We start from the raw sequence: 19,616 nt of genomic DNA on the forward strand, positions 1-19,616 counted from the left end.
GAGCAGAGGCTCGCGTTCAGGTACCAGCTGGACACTGAGATGCTCAGCGAGTCACAGATTAAACATTCACGGTGGAAAACAGCTCCTGACTTATTGATCTCACATGTGGTCATTACATCAGAGCAGTGGACGACTGACTGCAGACGCCTCCGGGATCAGTGGAGCAACAGGGTTTCCTCCTTCGTGTCTCATGTGTCCACACTGGACTTCACATGGTGTTACTGACTGTGTGATAGGGGGCGTGGTGCATGTGTTTACCTGCTGCTCCAGTACATGTGCTTTGAGGTTTGTCCTGATGAATGACGTGTCTACTCTGCCCCGTCCTCTCAGTGATGCTTTGTTTAATTACACTTAATAATATTTGTTAAATTACACTTAATAACGTGGTAATCAAGCAGAAAACTGTGCTCCTCTCTGATTGGTTAGAAGGTTGAGCCCAGTCGAACACATTTAGAAGATCTTTGATCTGCTGCCAGTAACAGTCACAGGAAGCTTTCACCTCACATCTCCACATTAAGAGAGGATTTTTCTATTAAAAAGCACTAAGTAAACATATCAAAGTGTAATCCAGAGAAATGAAATTAAAATTCTTTCAATTTTGGGTAATAATCGTCTTTGTTGATTAGTTAATAGCACCCGAGTTTCCCCTGTGGGGATCAATAAAGTTTTCTCTTATTTGCAGCTGCAGTCACAAACACTTGTTTTCCCTTTGATCACGACTTGACACTAAAACTCGAATCTGAAAATGTCAGGATGAATCAGCTCAGCACGGCTGACGTGCTGCGACACACAGAAAGAAAAAGATGAAACGGAGTTAAAAGCTCTTCAGCTCTGTAAATTAATCTTCTTGTGAAGTAAAGAGAAGAAAGGTCGTCCACAGCTGGAGCAGGAGAAGAAAGCCTTCATACATCAGTGTAGAGAGACGTTTTCTGGGTTCAAACTGTTAATGAGAAGCTGTTGGAGCCTCAGTCGGGGCTGCGGTGCTTTGTTAAACACTGTTAATTCTGCTGCTTTGATTGTAAAATGATGTTTTTCTGACTATGTTGTGATGTTAAAAGACCCTCATCTGCTCTCTAATCTTTAAATTCATGACCTAAAAACTGTTGGTTATTAGTCCTCAGTATTAGTGGAGGATTCCAAAGAAGTGACATCTGTCATTACATTCAGTTTGTTTGACTCCTACAACGCCAAGGAAAAATCAATACATCTGCAGTGAAGCCTGCCAGCGCAAGTCCACATTGTGGCTTCGTCATAAGAGGTGATGATAAACACGGCTGGGGAGATTCTGGCAGCAGTGTCTGTAACCAATCAGCAAAACGTTTGATTACCTGTCTCCTTTTTACCCCTTGCACAGTTATCATCACCTCTGACGGCTTTATTTAACATTTACTAACCATCTGTTTCAGCTGTCATAACCTCCACCTGACTTCCAGTTAGCAGCAGCACCTCCAATTATGTCTCCGACCACTTCCTGTCTCTCACTTGCTGAAACATTCTCTCTCACTTCAGTCTCTACTCTTTGTCTAATCACTAAGCTATTTAAACCCTGCTCTTTGTTCAGTACCTCGTCAGATTATCTCATGTTACCTTCTCACTTTGATGTTTCAGTCTGTAATTTATTTTGGATGAACTTCCTGGCTTGTGATTTGGATGTGGACTTCTTATCACTCCAACTCTGCCTTCGCACCTAGTTATTAGTTGTTACCCTTAACTCTATTCCATCCATCACTTCCCCTCACACCCTCCTCTATGCACTGCCTTTTATCACCATTGTCCCTCTAGGTGACCGGATGTGTCCAGTTACTACCTGTTTCTTCAGCACTCCCTCACCCACCGTTCCTGTCCACCTGCTTCTCCTGCTGCCGACTACCGGAGGTGTCCCACATCCAGCTCCCCACGTATCGTGATGAGAACACAACCCCGTCCCTCACTCTCTTCAATAAACCTTTTAAAATCGCCTCTCTGTCTCTGTTGTCCCTGCATTCTTGGGTCCAACTAAACCACAGTCTCTCACATTCCTATCTGTCTGTTTGTATGAACATCTTCCAACCTTTAAATGTTCACATTTGCCATAAATGGTGAGGCTGACTGTCCACTCTTGTCTGACATCACGTTGTCCTTTTTCTCTAAAAACAAGCCCCAAAGTCTTTAAGCAGCTCCTGATTTGTAGATGCCAAACAAAAAAAAAAAACTCCCTTGTCTCTTAAACCAAAATCCCCTTGAAGCTCTGTGATGTGTCTTAGTTTTTTCTCACATATAACAGTTTTCCTGTTTGAAATGATAGGTTTCTCCTGACTTTTGCAATGTTCACTGGAGACGATACACTTAGTATAAAAAGTACGTGTTTGTGTGTGTGTGTGCATTGTGGATACACGTTGGGGTGTGAACTTCCCGAGGATTTGCTCAGAATATTAGCCATAATCCGTAGCAATGTGAATGTGAGGATATGAATCAATAAATAGGTAATAGAAACCATTAGGGGCGTATCGTCCTCTGTGCGATAATATTTCTTCATATTGTCACTATTATAAGCTAAAAACAGTAGCTGTGTAGTTATGTGTTTATCTGGATGTAGTTTTACATTTATGACACATAATGTACCACATTTATTTCTGAAGATGTTTGTTTACATTGTTCATTCATGAACAAAGTACAAAACTGAGGCCAAAGTTTGTTTTTCTTCCATCTGTGGTGTGAGGATGAATTTCACGTTCCGAAGATGTTACAGTATGTAATGCAGCATCATGAACTGTGGAGGACACATGAACGATTGTCTCTCAGACTCAGTGAAAGACAAGGTCCAGGTTCTGTTCACCTTCTGTGTTTGTTGGTGAAATTTGAATTAGAAGCAGCAAAACTCTCAGCACCAACTGTAATGACACAAAGTGGGGCAACAAGAGGGTAGTTGAGCCTTAAAATAAAGAAAATATAACTCAGAAATCCAGAACCATATTCATTTCTCATGTGCTGTGACAGAACCGTTGCTGCACAGCTCTGCAAACATCTGGCATCAGTTTGCTCGTCCTGCTGTTTGCTTGCAGTCGGTGAAAAATGGCCGTTGCTCTTTCATACCTCGCCGCAGTCTGTTGATCAGTAATGGACATGCTCATTAACTGTGGCCTCCATGTTCCTGTTTGAATTATTTGATTATGGCAACGTTTATGCATCGCAGACATTTTTTCAGAACCACCCACGTTTAATGTACATTCTCACTACAGGGGTTCATGTGTTCATCAGCTGTGCAAACAACGCAGATCATTCATGGGTTCAGCATTTGTCAGGGTAAAGACGGATTCAACACGTTTGGCCGTCCAGCACTGAGCTTTTCTTTAGCACGGATCCATTTTTTTCCTCGATGAAAAGCAGCAAAAGCACCTTGGAACATGACTGACTGAAGGTTGACTGCTGATGCACCAGTTCGTCTTAACTACGTCTTTAGTAGCTTTGAGTGTGACTTTACGGTTCAGGCTCCATCAGTAAATCACAACTGTAAACTGTGTTAGCTGACAAAGTTTCCTCAGGGTTGGAGTTTCTTTGACTTTGCCAACTCCACTCAGCTCTCTGCTGTGTGCAGGTTATTTGATCGGGACAGTTGACAGGAAGACAGGGAGACAGAGGACGGCTCCACGCTGATTCATGGGCGCAAACAGCCTCACAACAGTTTGCGGGAAGCGTCGGCTCAGCAACAATCACTACCTATGAACTTCTGTCATTTACAGCGAAAACAAGTGATGAGAGCATAAGGAGACAAAATGAGAAAAGATGCAAAGATGAATGACTTAACTGAGTCAGCAGGTGGACGGGATGGAGGTCATCATTGTAAAAGTCAGGATTTTAAAACTCCGGAGCTTCGTTTGAGTTTGGATGATCCTGAGATAAACAGCAGAGATACGACGTTCGCTTTATGATGGACCAGTTCATCGCTTTACAAAGTGACATTAAGTAAAACCAGATCAAAGTTAAACACTTTCCACACATGGTCAACTCTACTGGAGAACACTGTCACAACTCCGGGCACAGTAGGCGTCTATTGCTGTCTTCCAAAGTACAATCCACATTATTGTCCCCTCTCGGGCTAATTACTGGGGTGGAAATGGAAATTTGCTATTAAAATTATCAAGTCAATAATTGCATTCATCACTGACTAAGTTAAATGAAAAGCAATGAAATATTTGCACTTAAAGTGCAAAGTGTGCTAAATAAGCAGTACAGGCCACGGACGCCGTGAGGACCTGAACTCCAGTGTCTGTGTTCAGCAGGGGAATTACATTCCTCAGAGTCACCACAGTGATGAGAAGTGCAGCTCAAGGCCGTCTGCACGACCTCTGCCAGCGGCCAGTAATGAGCAGAGTGGACCGGAAATCTCCGACTACTTGAGTCTCTTCAGGACAACAAGAGTAGGAGAAGGCAGAACCACATCTTTCCCCTCATGTTTCCTCTGTCTACTAATCACCTCTTTGTGGTTAAATGTCTCCACTATCCAGTCAAGCTGCAGTTTATATGTCTGTCAACATTCAGTCCAGCATCTGTGTCTAATTTGTTGCTAAATTATTCTAAGCTCCTTTACAGACAACTGCTAACTTCCAGCTCTAATGAAAGCATTTTTCCTTTTAATCAAATTCTAACTTAATGTAGAAAGTTTTATAACCTTTTGTTAATGTGGCTCCATCAGTCATTGGTAGAAGTCCACATCACTTTAACACACAGCAAAATGCCTAACATCCACCTCAACATCCAACCATGACACCGGGGACGCAGCACAAATGTCCTCACAAAGATGAAGACATCAATGTCCACATAGCTACAGAAAAGCTGCTCTAACACTGTTTCCCTGATGCTGTGATTCACTCAAATCCTGTGAAATCTCAAGTGGCCATGACCTCAGCTGGTTGCCGTGCGACCACCTGTGAGGCTGTGCCCCCCCCCCCGTCCACCCACTTACTCCAACACACCATTAAAACACACAGTGGTTAAGTAAACACAGGGTCTGAGCTGAAAAACTGAAGGAGGATTTTCATATATTAGCTTCCCTTACATTTCACTGTTTACAGTCCAGTCACATTTTTTTTAATTAAAATCAAAAACTGAAATCATAGTTAAACACACTAAATGTGTTTTTTGGCAGTTTGGGTCCAAACCTTAAAGCAAACTGAATGAATGTTTCTGAACTGTATTATCACAAAAACAATTATTTATAGTGATCTTCATGGAACGTTGTCATTACTTGTTCCTGATTGGGTCTTTTCAGGATTGGATGGATTTTCATTAGATATTTAGTGTGAGGTGGAGCTTTTTTATTTTGCCCTAAACTGTACATTTTAAAATTCCCAGGAGGAAACACGTGGAGAGAAATTTGAGTGATTTCAGGGCCAGAGCGTGGTCAGAGTCTACGGGAGGTGAAACATGCTGCGTTTTGTTTCAGGGCCTGATAGAAACATCATTAACATGTCGATTCTGCTCACAGGACAAAGTCCATTGTGTCCTTACAGGCAGGTTCCCACAGGTAAAGTGTGATTTATGTGTGAACTCCTGTCTAACTCCTTCATTGACCCTTTTCTTTACGCAAACGCTCAAACGTGTCACAACAGGGAAATTAGTTTAGGGAAACAGCTCGTGACCCTTCACAGCTGGATCATTGGTCTCACCTACTGTAAACAGTGGCTTCCGGGCTCCTGCGTCACCCTCCTGCCCCCGAGCTGAGGTCAGAGGAGGTCACAGCAACTGAATAATGTGCCTCAGCTGTTTGGCTCTGACATGGACGTCAGCATGTCCAATAACAATCTGAGTGTTTCTGGGAGAAGGTGTTGAGGTTATATGGGGGTGTACTTTATACAGTGGGTAACATTCTCACCTTTTAACTTTGAAAAAAATTCACGGTCCATTCGTTTATTTATTTACTACGATTTTCATAAATCATAAAGGCACCAACTCAAAATCTTGGCCATTCATCAGTTACTTTTAAGGAAACTCAGTGAACAGCTGATGTGTCATTAGCCAGATGTTGTGTTGAGTATTCAGACTAAAAACACTGAATAAGACTCAGTCTGGATGAACCCTGTATGATTTCCTCTTTGCTCACGTCCCTCCTCGTCCTCATCAGACGTCTCTCACTGACCAGCGGAGCCTTTTACACGATTGCAGTGAGTGGGGAGCTGCATAGTAATTTCATTTTGTCTCCGTGTTCGGGGGCAGATGAGAATAAAAGGGGGCGCTGCACCCGGAGAATATACAATGGATCAGTGCGGGATAAAAATAGCTGAGCACAACAAGGGAGGGAGGACACTGAGCTCTGTTCTCCTGCAGCAGAGAGGCCTGTGGTTTCCATTTGAGCCTCATGTTGCTCTGGGGGAGGATTGGATTCATTTTTTTCCCCCCTTGGAAGACATCAATTTGAACCCAGGTCTGGCTGCTTCGATAAGACGAGGCACCGCTCCAGATTGAAGTCAGATGTGCGGAGCGGTTGGTGGTTTTTCTGTTCACCCCTGAGGAATAAGGGGTTTCAGTGTTTTCTAATGAGCAGAGGATGTGGACTGAAGTGTTCTTCGAAAGCTGATACGTTCGCACACACAGAACTGCAGGCTTTCGCTAACAGTGCCGTCTGGTTCAGGGTTCAAACTGCAGAAAAGTAGAACAAAAGGCACAAATATAAAAGACTGGATTCTCGTCCATAAGACACTGACTGCCATGATTATGTTCACAAGTTCATATCCAAGTCGAGGCCCTGTTGGCCTGAACGTTGAAGGCACAGGCGATTTCACTGCAGCGTTTGTTAGTTTTGCACATTTACAACATGATTCAAGGTTGTGGACATTTTCTGCAAACAATGTCTGTGATGAGACATTAGAGAATGAGAAGACTGGAGGACCCCTACATTCCAAGATGTTACGAGGGCCCTGGATGATTCCTCTACTATTTAGTGAATGTTAATATTTGCTGTTTGAAAGTAACAGAGCTCGGTTAACTTTTCTTTCTTTTAAGAGACTAAAAGAGACAGAATACGGCCGTAAAAAATGGGACGTGACACCAACAACAGGTGCAAAATGACCAAAAACTACCACCAACATGAAGACGTGAGTCCTAAAGATGCAAACAGCCAGAAAAACAAAGACTTCAGTCCCAAAGATGAGTCATGCTGTTCATTGTCAACAACATGGTTCAAAAAATTATGAAAGTGAGCGAGAGGCTCACTCACCCTGTGAAAGTGAAACTGAAGACCGAAGTCCTGACTGACCCGCAGCTCTTGTGTGTTTTCCCAGACCAGCACACATTCACAATCAGATTAGTTTTAACCATCGCCAAAGATGACAGGTTGGAGAAGGTCCCAGCAATAAAGGAAAAACCCACGTCCTGCCTGCCAGCAACCAGAGCTAAAAAGCCATCCAGAAATCAGATGCTTGTTTTTTTTTTTACATCATAAATCTCTGCAGACCAGGCAGAGTCCAAGAATCACACTTGGCACGTCAGAGATGGGCTGGAAAGGGTTCAGCTGAAAACCGTCAGCTTTCAGTCAATCTGACGGACAAACCAATCCAGATAATCCAGGTCTCAAGACCTCCCTCCCCTGTTTTGTGCTGCTCTTAAACACCAGTTAACTCCTGGGTCTTTGAGGTTTTGCGAGTTTTGGAGCTCAAAGCCATCACGTTTTTGGCAGAGGACAAACAGAGACGTGGTCATTAGAGTTTTTATACAAACTTGTATTTAACATATTGCACAAACCAGTTAAACCAGCTCCTAATTAAACCAGTAATTATCTAAGTGCTTCAGAAGTTCACTTTGCTGTTGGCATCAAGCTGCGTCTTCACTAACCTGACGTCTCATGCAGCCAGTAGTCGACGTCTGGCAGACGCGTACTGGCACTAAGGACGTGTACGTGTTTCAAGTCATACTACAATTAGGATTCGGGCTACAAAACATCGAGTCATACTTTTAACTGTTGGACTGAAGGCCAGCAGCTCGTTCTGCTCCACAATACCAGGTTGCTGTGGCTAAAGACGTAGAACAGGTTCTGTCACGGTTCCTGGAGTCCACATGTCAAAGTCTCCTTGGCAAAGGAAACTGATGTGTGTTTTCTTTTAATCAAATGTTAATGTGTTAGTCAGCATGTCTGCAATGTTTGCTGAGCATCATGGGAACGTCAGTAATTTTGCAGGTATTTGCTCATGAACCGAATTTTGCCTTAATGGTGAAAAAATTCCAAGAACCAAAAAAAACTTTTACAATACCTGGACAATACGTTTAATATTTGTTGGGATATTTAAAAAGAGGGATTTCATCCTTATTGTGCTGCTAGAGGACTTTCAGCTCATTCAGTGATTGTCTAAAAACCTCAGCACTGGAAACTAGATCATAATATCTAGTCCTGTGTTGCTTAGACCTGAAGGTTAACTGACTGATGAACGCAGACAGTCAGAAGGCTGATTACACAGTGGCTGTTGGCCGACTGAGTAAAGCTGATTTCTGAGGCTGCAGGAACTGTCTGGTGGATCTCAAAGGCCCGGAGGTCACTGGGTCATGGCGTAAAGAAAAGCATGCGACTGTGGTGACGGACAGATTAGGATTTGAATGAGACTGAGCTCACTAATGGCTTTTCTCTTTGTTGAAATGAGTCATTCAGACTGAGAAGAATCCACATGTGAGGTGTTAGAAGGTCACGTGGGACAGGAAACCCAACTAATTAACCTTTGCAGCAAGAGGAAGCACATTCACAGTGCAACAGTTCTCTTTTTAGTTTTTCCTGGATGAAGCGCTCTTGTTTTAGTCGTGGGATGTGTTTCTTTGGTTGCTGGCTCGCTAAAACAGCCTAAAGTCCCCGGCTTATTAGAGGCCGGCAGAGTAAAGAGGCTGCCTCTGGATTATCGATCAGTGCAGGATTCATCGGTACAGAACAAGATCTGCTTCGTGTGTTTATTTCCTTGGCCCAGATCCATTAAACATGTGAGCGGACGGGACGGTTCTTGTGATTTGTAGCGATGCATTTTCACTTGCTTGATTTGTTCTGTGTAAAAGGAAACTGAACCAAAGGAGGGAATGGACCAGGGTTCCTCATCGGTCCACTAAGTGTGGATTTGACATGTGGATTTTAATTTAACAGTAAAGCAGTGACAGCGGCTATAAAACCTCCGACTGAAAATTCTCCAGGTGCTCCGGTTTCCTCCCACAGTCCAAAGACATGCACGCTGGGACAAATGTGTGAATGGCTGTCTGTCTGTGTATGGCCCTGAGACAAACTGGAGACCCTGCCTTTCACCTAATGACAGTTGGGATAGGCCCCAGCCCCCGAGACCCTGAACAGGGTGAGTAGTTGTAAGATGTTCCAGCTAACGGATGGATGGTTACGTACAGGACTGAACTCGGTGTTCTGACAGACTCTCAGTACGGTTTCATGGACCTGAGTAACCAGGCTGCAGTCATCCTTCTCGAGAAAGCTGATTTCTCTGAATAACCCAGGGACTTAAGTGAATGTAAACGCAGTGGCTGACTGGGACAGTCCGGTGCAGGAACTCCCCTGAATAGGAAAAACATGCTGGCGATTGTTCCCTGCATACTGAAGGTTTTACATGTTTTGCCTATTAACTGCAGAGTGTTTCCAAACTGTGTTGTGCAATGCTGTGTATGTCAGAAACACAAGTCCAGCGTCAGCCAAAATCCAGCCCCAGAACAATCTTGAACTTCCTGTTCTCTTTAGCTCTACGGGTTTTCAGCAAAGGAAAACAATCCTGAACCTCCTTTAGAAAATAAAAGAATGTGTCCAGCCTCCAGAGGACGAAGGTGATGATGACTTGGGGGGTTCACAGAGCTGTGGTGTTTGGACTGAGGCCGGCGGGGCACTGTTGCGTGCAGGAGGAAGATTAGCGGTGCTGACCGTGACCCTGTGAGAACCATCATACACGAATCAACTCCTTAATAACTGGGGGAGGAACAGATCACACTAAGCCCCCGTGGATCAGTTTTTTCTACTCTCTTGATATTATTTGAGTGATTCATAGGATTTTCTTTGTGTGTTGGACACATTTAGAATCCAGACAGTGCATTTTGATTTTCATTTTCAATGATATTTGTTGCCCTTGTGAAAGACTAGTCATCCTAAAGACGCCTAATGATTGTTCATCCATGCTGCCTGGGAACCATTACAGCCTTAACAAAGATATTAAAACATTTGAAACAGATGGAAGTCGGTGAGAGACGTGAAAGGTGTGTGAAAGGAGTCGACTGGGACGTTTCTTTGCAGACCTCATGTCTGCGGATGCGAGGTTACTGGGCTCCTATGTGATGTGTGTCACGTCCATTAGTAGACATTTTAAAAGAAATCACATTTGAAAGTAATGCTCATCGCAGTTTCCCAGCAGAAGGTGTCATCTTTCAGTGTGTGTGTGTGTGTGTGTGTGTGTGTGTGTGGTAGAGAGGTCAGTGGGTTGTAAAGACCTCTGCCTGTAAATCCAGTACGGTGCCCTGTAAACGTGTGTGTGTAAACCTGTGACTCATGTGTTTTCTGTCCACATTAAACACGGATCTGCTGCTACACCAGGCAGGAAATGTTGTCACCACAGGAAACGATCTCTCATTTTAAAAAGGTCCTTTTAATGAAACTGCTGTTTGCATCTAAGACAAATTCAGACATTTACATCAGACCTGTGTTTGAGTCAGATACACATCTTCAGTGTTGTGTTCTGATTTGCTGTCGCACAGGAAAAATAGACCTCGGCCACATTTTAACGTGTGTAGCTTTCTGTCTTTTGACCGACGCAATTCTCTCCCAGCTCCTCAACACGCACGAACCCCGAGCCGACCCTCTGGAGACGGTGCTGAGACCACGCGAGCCGTTCTGCATGTCTGATTAGACGATTACGTCTGTTTTGCATTATTAACATGAATTTGTCTGCGGGGAGAATCGTCTCGTGTTGCATGTGAGCTGGCAGCTGAATCACTGCGCTGCTGCAGGCGCTGACACAGTCTGAGTGGGCGGGGCGTGTGTGTGTGTGTGTGTGTGTGTGCGCGTGTGTTACAGCCCACGACATGAATCACGCTGTGTGTTTATGTGCGTTTCTCAGTTTGGGCACATTTTCTTTTGCTGATGAAACTGGACTAAAACCTACAGATGGTGTTGAGTTGATGTGGAAAGTGAAACCTGCTTCTCGGTCCTGTTTCAGTATGAACAGTCCAAAAAGAGGCTTTTCCACATTTCCTCGCTGCCGTGTCCCTTGTGTGATCGGATTGACACAGGCCGATTTGAAAAGGGTAAACATGGTCAGTAAGTGCGCCCTAAAGAGGCCCTGAAGTACGGTGGCCCTGAGGGCCCAAAGCCTCACAAGCAAAGTAAAAAACAAGCACAGACGACCACAGAAATGTCCCCTGGAGCAACTAAAAAGCAGCTGTCAACTTTGTGCACATACATTCAGTCCCATTATTTACGTTAGCAGGATAATAATTAGCAAAACGCTAACATTAGCTTAACAGTCATCAGCTATTTGGTAAAAAAAACATCAGCTCCAGTCCAAACCCGCTGAGGGAGAGTCAGCCCTGGTAAATTTGTCCGTCAGAAACTTTGGCAACCAGCGTGTCCCAGTTGTGTCCGTCTCTTTTTAGTGTCCCCTGGAACCATTGGAGACAACTGTCACACAGATAGGAAAGTCCCCAGGAGCCACTGAAAACTGACAGGCCTTCAGATTTGTAGGTGTTTGTTGCTCTCTGTTGCAGGGTAACTTTTTGCAGTGTATTACTTCGTTTGGTCGTGTTTAAGCTCTTTGCAGCTTCGATTATCTGTGTTGTGAAATTAATGAAATGGTTTCTTTCTTTTGCATGTGCTGAATCAAATGAGCCCTCAGGGCCACCATACTAAAGATATGCTGGAAATGTAGCTTTACATTTGGTGGTGATGCTTGTTTGAAATGTGTCTTAAAAATTGATTTGTGGACTATTTAGATGGTTCCTGACGTCAGTTTCTTGTCCTCTGAAGTTTGGAGAGTGTCAGCCTACCTGGAAAATATCTGTCAAACCTCTGCAGAGGACAGTGAGACCAGATCAGGAAAAGACAACAACCACCTTGTTAACAACAAGTCTGAATCTAATTATTAGGAGACAAGCTCCACTGCTCTGTTTTATCCCAGAGGATTATGGGTAAGACAAACAGTGACGGTGTGAGAAATCTGGCCAGGATCAACCCAAGACTATTTTTTTTTAAGTTGGTGGTAAAAGGTCAAAGTTCAACATGGAGAGTAAGTCTATCCTGTCATACAACACTCAGGTTCAGTTTCCATCAGTGAGTTTCCCAGGATTAACACACACACACTCACACACACACTCAGAGTCTTTTTTTGGGGTAAATCTGGTTGGAAGGTCACGAGGTCAAACTCTGCATTCTTTAGCAGGAGCAGTGTGTTGTTTGAACACACACACACACACACACACACACACACTTTTCCTGGTGGGAATAATTTGCCGTCACATCACAGACTCGCTGATGTGGATGAACTCTCTAAAAATAGACCAGACGACTCTGTTTGAAATGATTCAGAATTTCTTAGTGCTTCTTATGGACGATTTCTCTGCAGAGATGAATTCTTTTCTTTTTTCTCTTTTTTTTACATTACATCCATGAGTCAGACTTGGTCATTTGATTCTTCAGTTCATCTTGGGTCCACAACATATTTTCCTTTAACATTTTATTGTCAGGCTGTCTTCAGGAGGAAGTTACACAGCTATGTCACTTTTGGTTTTAACAGGTAGCTGAAATGAAACCAGCAATCATGTGACTAATAACTGCTCTGAGTCAGAAGTAAATCAGATCAAGTTTTATTTATATTAACACAATTTAAAAATTTGCCCAACGAGCCTTTAGAGTCAGTAGAACACACAGTATTCTTTGTTAGTATTACATTTCAGGTGATAATTAAATAAATATCTGTTAATTATAAGTGATGCCAAATGTGCAGCTTTACATATTGTGATCCAAAAATAGCTACTTCCTTCTGACAGGGGAGGGTGATTTACACCTATGATGTAACTAGATAACATCTCTGTCCAATCCTTCCTCCATTAAATGCGTCATTCTTCCAGAACCCGGCCACAAAAAGGAGATTAAGGAGATTAAATGATCCTCACATTTCTGCCTCTTAGCTCTTGCACAGATGAACGAGGATAAAATAAAAATAACTCTACGTCTCTTCCAGACTTTCCAAATCAAATTTTGACAATCAAAACATTCAATTTGTGAGACTTGGTTTCGCTCCCCAAAATCTATTTTATAGTCAGTGTAGTTGCAGCGGTTTCTATGGGAAAACTACTTTTTGGGCCAGTGTGCATCACATGATCACTGAGGAAGCTGCAGTACTGTGTTCTGGCTTAGTACCAACCCCAGTGGGTTGGCTCCCCCCCGTTGCCAAACCTCTGGGCCTGCCCCTGGACATGAATGAGGTCTGTACTACAGTAGGTGAAAGGGGTGAGACATAAACACAAAGTCCATGAGCTGTTATTGTAAGTCAGTGTCAGAATTCTAAAAATCATTTCCATCCACAAAGAGCTTTGCAGGGTTTAACATGAATCAGTGACTGGACTGTAAGAGGAGATAAAAGCACGAGAAACGTTTTTTCTTTATAAATATACATTTAATGTTATTCAGCAAAATAAAAATAAAAGTTTCCATCTGGGTTTTAACGTGACCAGAGGAACACACACACACACACGCACACACACTCCAGATCATCTGGAGGAGCTCTATCACTTCCTGTTAACGGCATTTCAAATCCCCCTCAGACCTCTGATCCTTCTGTGCTTCTCACCCGCCCAAGACTAAGACCCCACAATACCCAACACCCCCCTCTGTCTGGGACACGAAAGCTGAGGGAATGTGTGTGTGAAACTCAGCCAACTCCTCACTAATCCCCCTGAGTGTGTGATGGCGATGGTCCCACACTCTGCCATGAGCGACTGAGCGAGCCCACCCATATTCCATGGTGTTTGTTCTGTTCTGCTCACTGCCCCCTCAGAAAGGAATTTCCAGCTCTCCCTCATCCACACATCATCATCCTCATCTTCCTCCTGGCTGAACAATCACGTGACCCAAGTTGTTTTGTGAGCAGCCTACACTTCCCACAGTGCAAAGGGGCCTTTTCTGGTTTAGTTGCTGCTACTTTTTGCAGCTGAACCCTGAAGAATAATAAAGATATGTTCAGGACCTCGTGTGCCTCAGACAGTGAACTCTGTTCCTGACTGACCTCCTTCTCAGTGACCCTCGTCCCCTTCATCTCCTCATGGGTCAGTCATTTTTAAATGTTTTTAAAACTTATTGTCTTGGCTTCTGACACTGAACTCACAGGATAAGACGAGAAGACAAAAAAAAATCAAATTCAAGTAATTTCTCATTTCTGCCCTACGATGATGCAAATCTGTAGGGAAACAGTGCTAAATTAATTTTTCAAAAAACAATTAAAAAATTTTATCAGCTTTGCTGATGAACCAGCTTTGCTTAGACACATGCTGTTACACTTCATTCAACAGTTGAAACGACATGACGTCATTGGTAAATGACGCCATGTCAGGTAACACGTAACAGGTAAATGAAATTACTTGGCAGCATATAATAATATTTGTAAAGGGGGCCTGATGGCTCAGTGGTTGAGTATTGGGTTGGGTTGCAGGAGGCCGCAGGTTTAAATCCGAGCCCGGGTAAAATGGGAGGGTTGTGGTGGGAAGGGCCAACTGTGGCTGTAATAAAAAATCCAGCCTGTACGGCAGAATAGGCAGCATGCAACATCATGTAGCACTAACTCAAAACATGGAATCAGTCCTCTCTGCCCGGCCCAGTCTCTGATTGGTCAGTAGGGTGAGCCTTACTCAAAACTCTGCTCGGCTGCCAGTGTTGTTCAGCGAGTGTGTGTCATTGGAGGCTTCTACCTCAGCTCTCCACATTAGGATATTTTGCTTATATGTGAAGAAGGTTTCCCACCGTGAAATGTTTGTTACATGCTACATATCGACTGCGTTTATTGACATAAGCACATACTGGAGGTGATGAAACTACTGAGAGTCCTGTATGAACAGGATAATGTCTTATGCAGTACTTTCTGATTTGAAAAACATACCTGTTGTTGACTGGCCAAATCTGAAGAAGGACGTGAAAAGGTGCCATACAAAAGGGAAATGTTCAGATGGGGTTCGAAACTTTTGCCTGTGCCTGCTACAGTGGTTGGTCACATTACCTTCTTTTGTTTGGCTACATACAGACAGTGACAAAGAGGAGAAGGAATCTAACTTAGAGAAATGAAAACACAATAGAAAGTAACAGTATGTGGAAAAAGGTAATAATGATGGATATAATGCAGTTTTCCAGTGACTTGGCGCATGATCTGCTAATAAAGACAGGGTCTGTTTAAATCTTGAACCACATCAGGCCTCCAAGTATCAAGACATCAGTTTGACAGGCGGGAAACACACTCAGTGTGTGTTTGGACCCTGTGCTGGAACAACAGCTCCCCCTGCTGACAGAACAGATCCACTGCTGGTGTCCTCACCCCACGTTACCCATAATGCCATGGGGCACGGGGCTTTATTTGTGTGACCCAATCAGACAGAAGCATATTTACCACTTTCTGAGGTAACACAAACACACCTGAGTAGTGGTCACTGATAAAACAGAGAGTTATAAAAGTAAAATGTGAAGAGCTACAAGTGTTGTTAATGCCCCTCAGTGGAAAAGGTTAGCTGGGATGTGGAGGCATCACACACAGATGAACAGTCTTTGTCTCAGGAAACTTTAAAGACAAGCATTAAGTTTTGTCCACTGTGATGTCTGTGCCACTGGTGCCTGAAAATACATTATTTTGTACCAATTTGACAATTAAATGAGAAACAGTCCCACTGTTTAAGCTGTTATTTGGACCTCACTTCATCTCTCGATTCAACTTTATTTATAAAGCACCAATTCACAACAAAGTCATCTCAAGGCACTTTACAGAATAACATCAAGACTATAAAGATTTATAGAGAAAACCCAACAATTCCAAGGTGAGCAGCCATCTGCCTTGGGGTTAATAGAAAGCATCCTGAAAGTAGGGAATTACAGTAGTGCAACCTAGAGGTAACAAATGCATGGACCAGTTTTTCGGCATCACTTTGAGACAGGATGCTCCTAATTTTGGCAATGTTCTGTAGGTGGAAGAAGGCTGTTCTAGAGATTTGTTTTATATGTGAGTTAAAGGACAAATCCTGATCAAAAATAACTCCAAGGTTCCTTGCAGTAGTACTGGAGGCCAGACTTATGCCATCTAGAGTAACAATATGGTTGGACATCATGTCTGAGATTTTTGGGCCCAAATACTATGACTTCAGTTTTGTCTGAGTTTAGAAGTAAAAAATTGTGGGACATCCAGGCCTTTATGTCTTGTAGACATGCTGGGGGACCTGGATCATCAAATATGATGTCTGCATTACAGAAATGTCTCTTATTCACCACGGTTACTGCATCCAGTGCTGGTTCACAGATGAATTAATCCATAGTGGAGAGAAACCGAAGCGGTAAAAGAACAGGTGAAAGGTAGAAACTCACCAAACAGTTCACACTTCAAACAACTTAATTACAAATACAAAAGGAACAACTACATAATTCACTGACTTCCTAGTAGTGTAACAGTACTGAAGTAAACAGTGTCTGGTGTATATTTACAGAATATGTCTAAAACGATTTAATTAAAATGAAAGTATAAAATTCATTTGTTGTTTTTAAAGCTTCATTATAAACAGGTCATATGGTTTGATTGACAGGACAGATGATCAGTGGAGCAGAGTTTTTACCATCTTTACTAACACAGGGACTGAGGAATGGGTAGAGTTTCTCAGTGAAGGAGCAGCCAGTAAAGGAGTAGATCAGAGCTGCAGCATCTACGTCATAGAAGGAGACCAGACCCTCCTCATAATCCACAAACACCCCCACTTTCTCAGGCTGAGACTTCAGGGAGAGAAGGACTGAAGTATTAACTATATATTCATTTTCATTCCTCAAAATCAAAGTCCAGAAACCATTTTGTCGACTCAGTCTGATGTCCCTCTTCCTGTTGATGGACTCTCTGGCCACTCCTAAATCCCATTTAGTTTTTCCTTTAACCTGAACCTCAAAGTAAAATCTGCCTGAAGAGAAACTCTGTTTTCCTAAGACACAAACAGACTGAGAAAATCTCTCTGGGTTTTCTGGGAGATCATTCCTCACATCACCACAGTAAACTTGTTTCCCATCATCAGACAGGATGAGTTCAGGATTTGCTGTATCAGGATCAAGAGTCACATCCACTGCAGACTGCTGGACCCTCTTCAGTTCGGCCTCAGCTAACACCCTCTCCATCTTTTTAGTGATCATCTCCTCCAGCTGACTCACAGCTCTCACCACAGTCCCCTCATATGATGAAGGATGGACTCTAACATGTGTCCAGTTCTTGGTGGGTGGAGCAGCTTCCAGGGACTGGAAGCTTTGGAGGAGGAGAAAGTGGTCTTCAGAGCGTGAGAGCTGCTCCACCTCGGAGCTTCTCTTCATCAGCTCAGAGATTTCCTGTTCCAGCTCTTTGATGAAATTTTCAGCCTGTTTCTCTGTAGTTTTGTGTTTGTCTTCGATCTCCTTTATGAGCTGGTTCAGGCCTCTCTCAACAGACTCCTTCAGAGCAGAGAAGACCTGAACCCCTTCTGCTGTCTCTCTGTCTGCACCTTCTTTACTGATCCTGACTGAGCGTTTGATCTCCTGAATCTTCAGTCGTCTCTTCTGGATCATCTGCTGAATTTCAGCCTCTGTCTTGTCCAGCTCTGCCTTCTTTCCTTCATATTCTTCTGTCAGAGGAACAAACTCATGTGTCTTGTGGTCTAAAACAGAGCAGAGCATGCAGACACATGTGTGGTCAGTCTTACAGAACAGCTCCAGAGGTTTATCGTGCTTCCTACACATCCTGCCTTCCAGGTTCTTCACAGGGTCCATCAGCTGATGTCTTTTCAGACCTGAAGCTGTCAGATGAGGTTCCAGGTGAGTCTCACAGAAGGAGACCAGACACACCAGGCAGGACTTCAGGGCCTTCAGTTTGGTTCCAGTGCAGACGTCACAGGGAACTTCTCCTGGTTTGACAACTTGTTGCTCTGAGCTGCTGCTTCTTTTCAGTTCAGCTTCATGTCTGAACTGAGAAACCATCTCAGAGATGAAGGTGTTGATGTCTAAATCAGGTCTTGTGTCAAAAACCTTCTTACACATTGGACACTGACACCTGTCATTAATATCCCAGTGCTGAGTGATGCAGTTTTTGCAGAAGTTGTGTCCACATGGGGTGGAGACTGGATCAGTGAACACATCCAGACAGATGGAGCACAGAAACTGGTCTTCGAATTTCAGACAGCTGGCAGCAGACATGTCTACACACTGGAAGTGACAACATTTTATATTGAGATTTATTTATTACTGATTATTCTGTAGTTTAATTTCATAAACAGTTCACCTTCATGTTTATTAGTGTCTACACTTAAATGAGCAACATATTTGTATGAAGAGTATAACTCTGTCTTTACAGTTGGTGGAGAAATCCGGTAATCTGCTGCTGCATGTATACATGGATTTCAAGTAAGCAGGTTTCTTAAGTAACTGCACACACCGTCACTTTTTCTAAATGGAAATATATTAAATTGAATTATTGTTAAAGAGAGAATTTGAATACAAGTGACAGAAGCGTCAAAAGAGAACAAAGCATGTCTGTCAGAGAACAGCTGTCTCTGCTGTTACTGTCTGAAACAGGACACAGCTGTGTCCACAGGTGACTCTTGCTTGAGACCTGTTATATAGTGGCATCGCTGAAAATACAATTTATTTTGAAAAAAAACAAAGTTACTCTTAAACTTCCTCTTTGATCATAGCTAAAGTTCAGTGTCATTGCAGATTTGTAAAACACAGTGGACACAGTGATTAGCTGTACTCACCAATATTTGAGTCAGTTGTTGAGAACGAACACATGAAATTTCTATTTTACGCAGAAGTAAAACTGTGTTGCGACTGCAGCTCTGCTGTTGCTCTGACAAACCTTCAGTTTCATTTCAGGAATATGACGTGACGCACTCCTCCTTGAAATGTTACTCCACCTGTTAGACCGAGCTCTGCTGGACTTGGGGAGGAGACATATATGATAAATCACAGTTTCTTCTTCTCTGGATCAAACTCCAGAAGAGTAGTTTAATGCCCCATGTGGTTTAATTCACTCTCTTCGCTCTCTTAGTAATCAGATGATGCTGATGACCTGGAGTAAATGGATTAAGCCGGAACTTTTCTTAGGTAGGAAGCATATGGGAAAATGTGCAATGGGACACCAACACAGTCTTTGGTCTATGTTTTTGTCTGTGTTAAAGAAAGAATGGTCTGAATTGAGAGCAACATAATCAGCACCCTCTTAAGTTTGGACTGAAACACCTGACGCATGTGTCAGTCAAGAAGCGGAGCCCCTAAAGATGGTATCGCATGAAATCAATGGTGAAGCACATGTCACAACGGACGTAAGCCAACAGTTTCTTTATTTAAGGGATGATGCTGAGGGTCACTGTGTCAAATCGTTTATTATTAACAACCGATTCGAAGAACACATTTTTACCATAAAAAGATCAGTGGCCTT

General features: G+C 43.1%; 1 protein-coding gene across 1 annotated transcript; it reads right to left on the reverse strand.

Annotated features, from left to right (window-relative positions):
* Positions 1 to 15,626: 15,626 nt before the first annotated feature.
* On the reverse strand, positions 15,627 to 19,063 carry LOC137124041 (E3 ubiquitin-protein ligase TRIM21-like). Its single transcript, XM_067498645.1, has 2 exons — positions 18,934 to 19,063; positions 15,627 to 18,382 (listed from the first exon to the last, which is right to left on the reverse strand). Exon 2 carries the CDS (start codon positions 18,371 to 18,373, stop codon positions 16,736 to 16,738), a length of 1,638 nt encoding a protein of 545 aa, XP_067354746.1. The 5' UTR covers positions 18,374 to 18,382; positions 18,934 to 19,063; the 3' UTR covers positions 15,627 to 16,735.
* Positions 19,064 to 19,616: the final 553 nt, after the last annotated feature.

The sequence above is a fragment of the Channa argus genome, chromosome 3 (genome assembly GCF_033026475.1).
Source record: "Channa argus isolate prfri chromosome 3, Channa argus male v1.0, whole genome shotgun sequence".
In the NCBI taxonomy this organism is placed as follows: Eukaryota; Metazoa; Chordata; class Actinopteri; order Anabantiformes; family Channidae; genus Channa; species Channa argus.

Bases quoted from the DNA above. Each gene is read 5' to 3' on its own strand.
- LOC137124041 (XM_067498645.1), bottom strand. From the start codon at position 18,373: ATGTCTGCTGCCAGCTGTCTGAAATTCGAAGACCAGTTTCTGTGCTCC.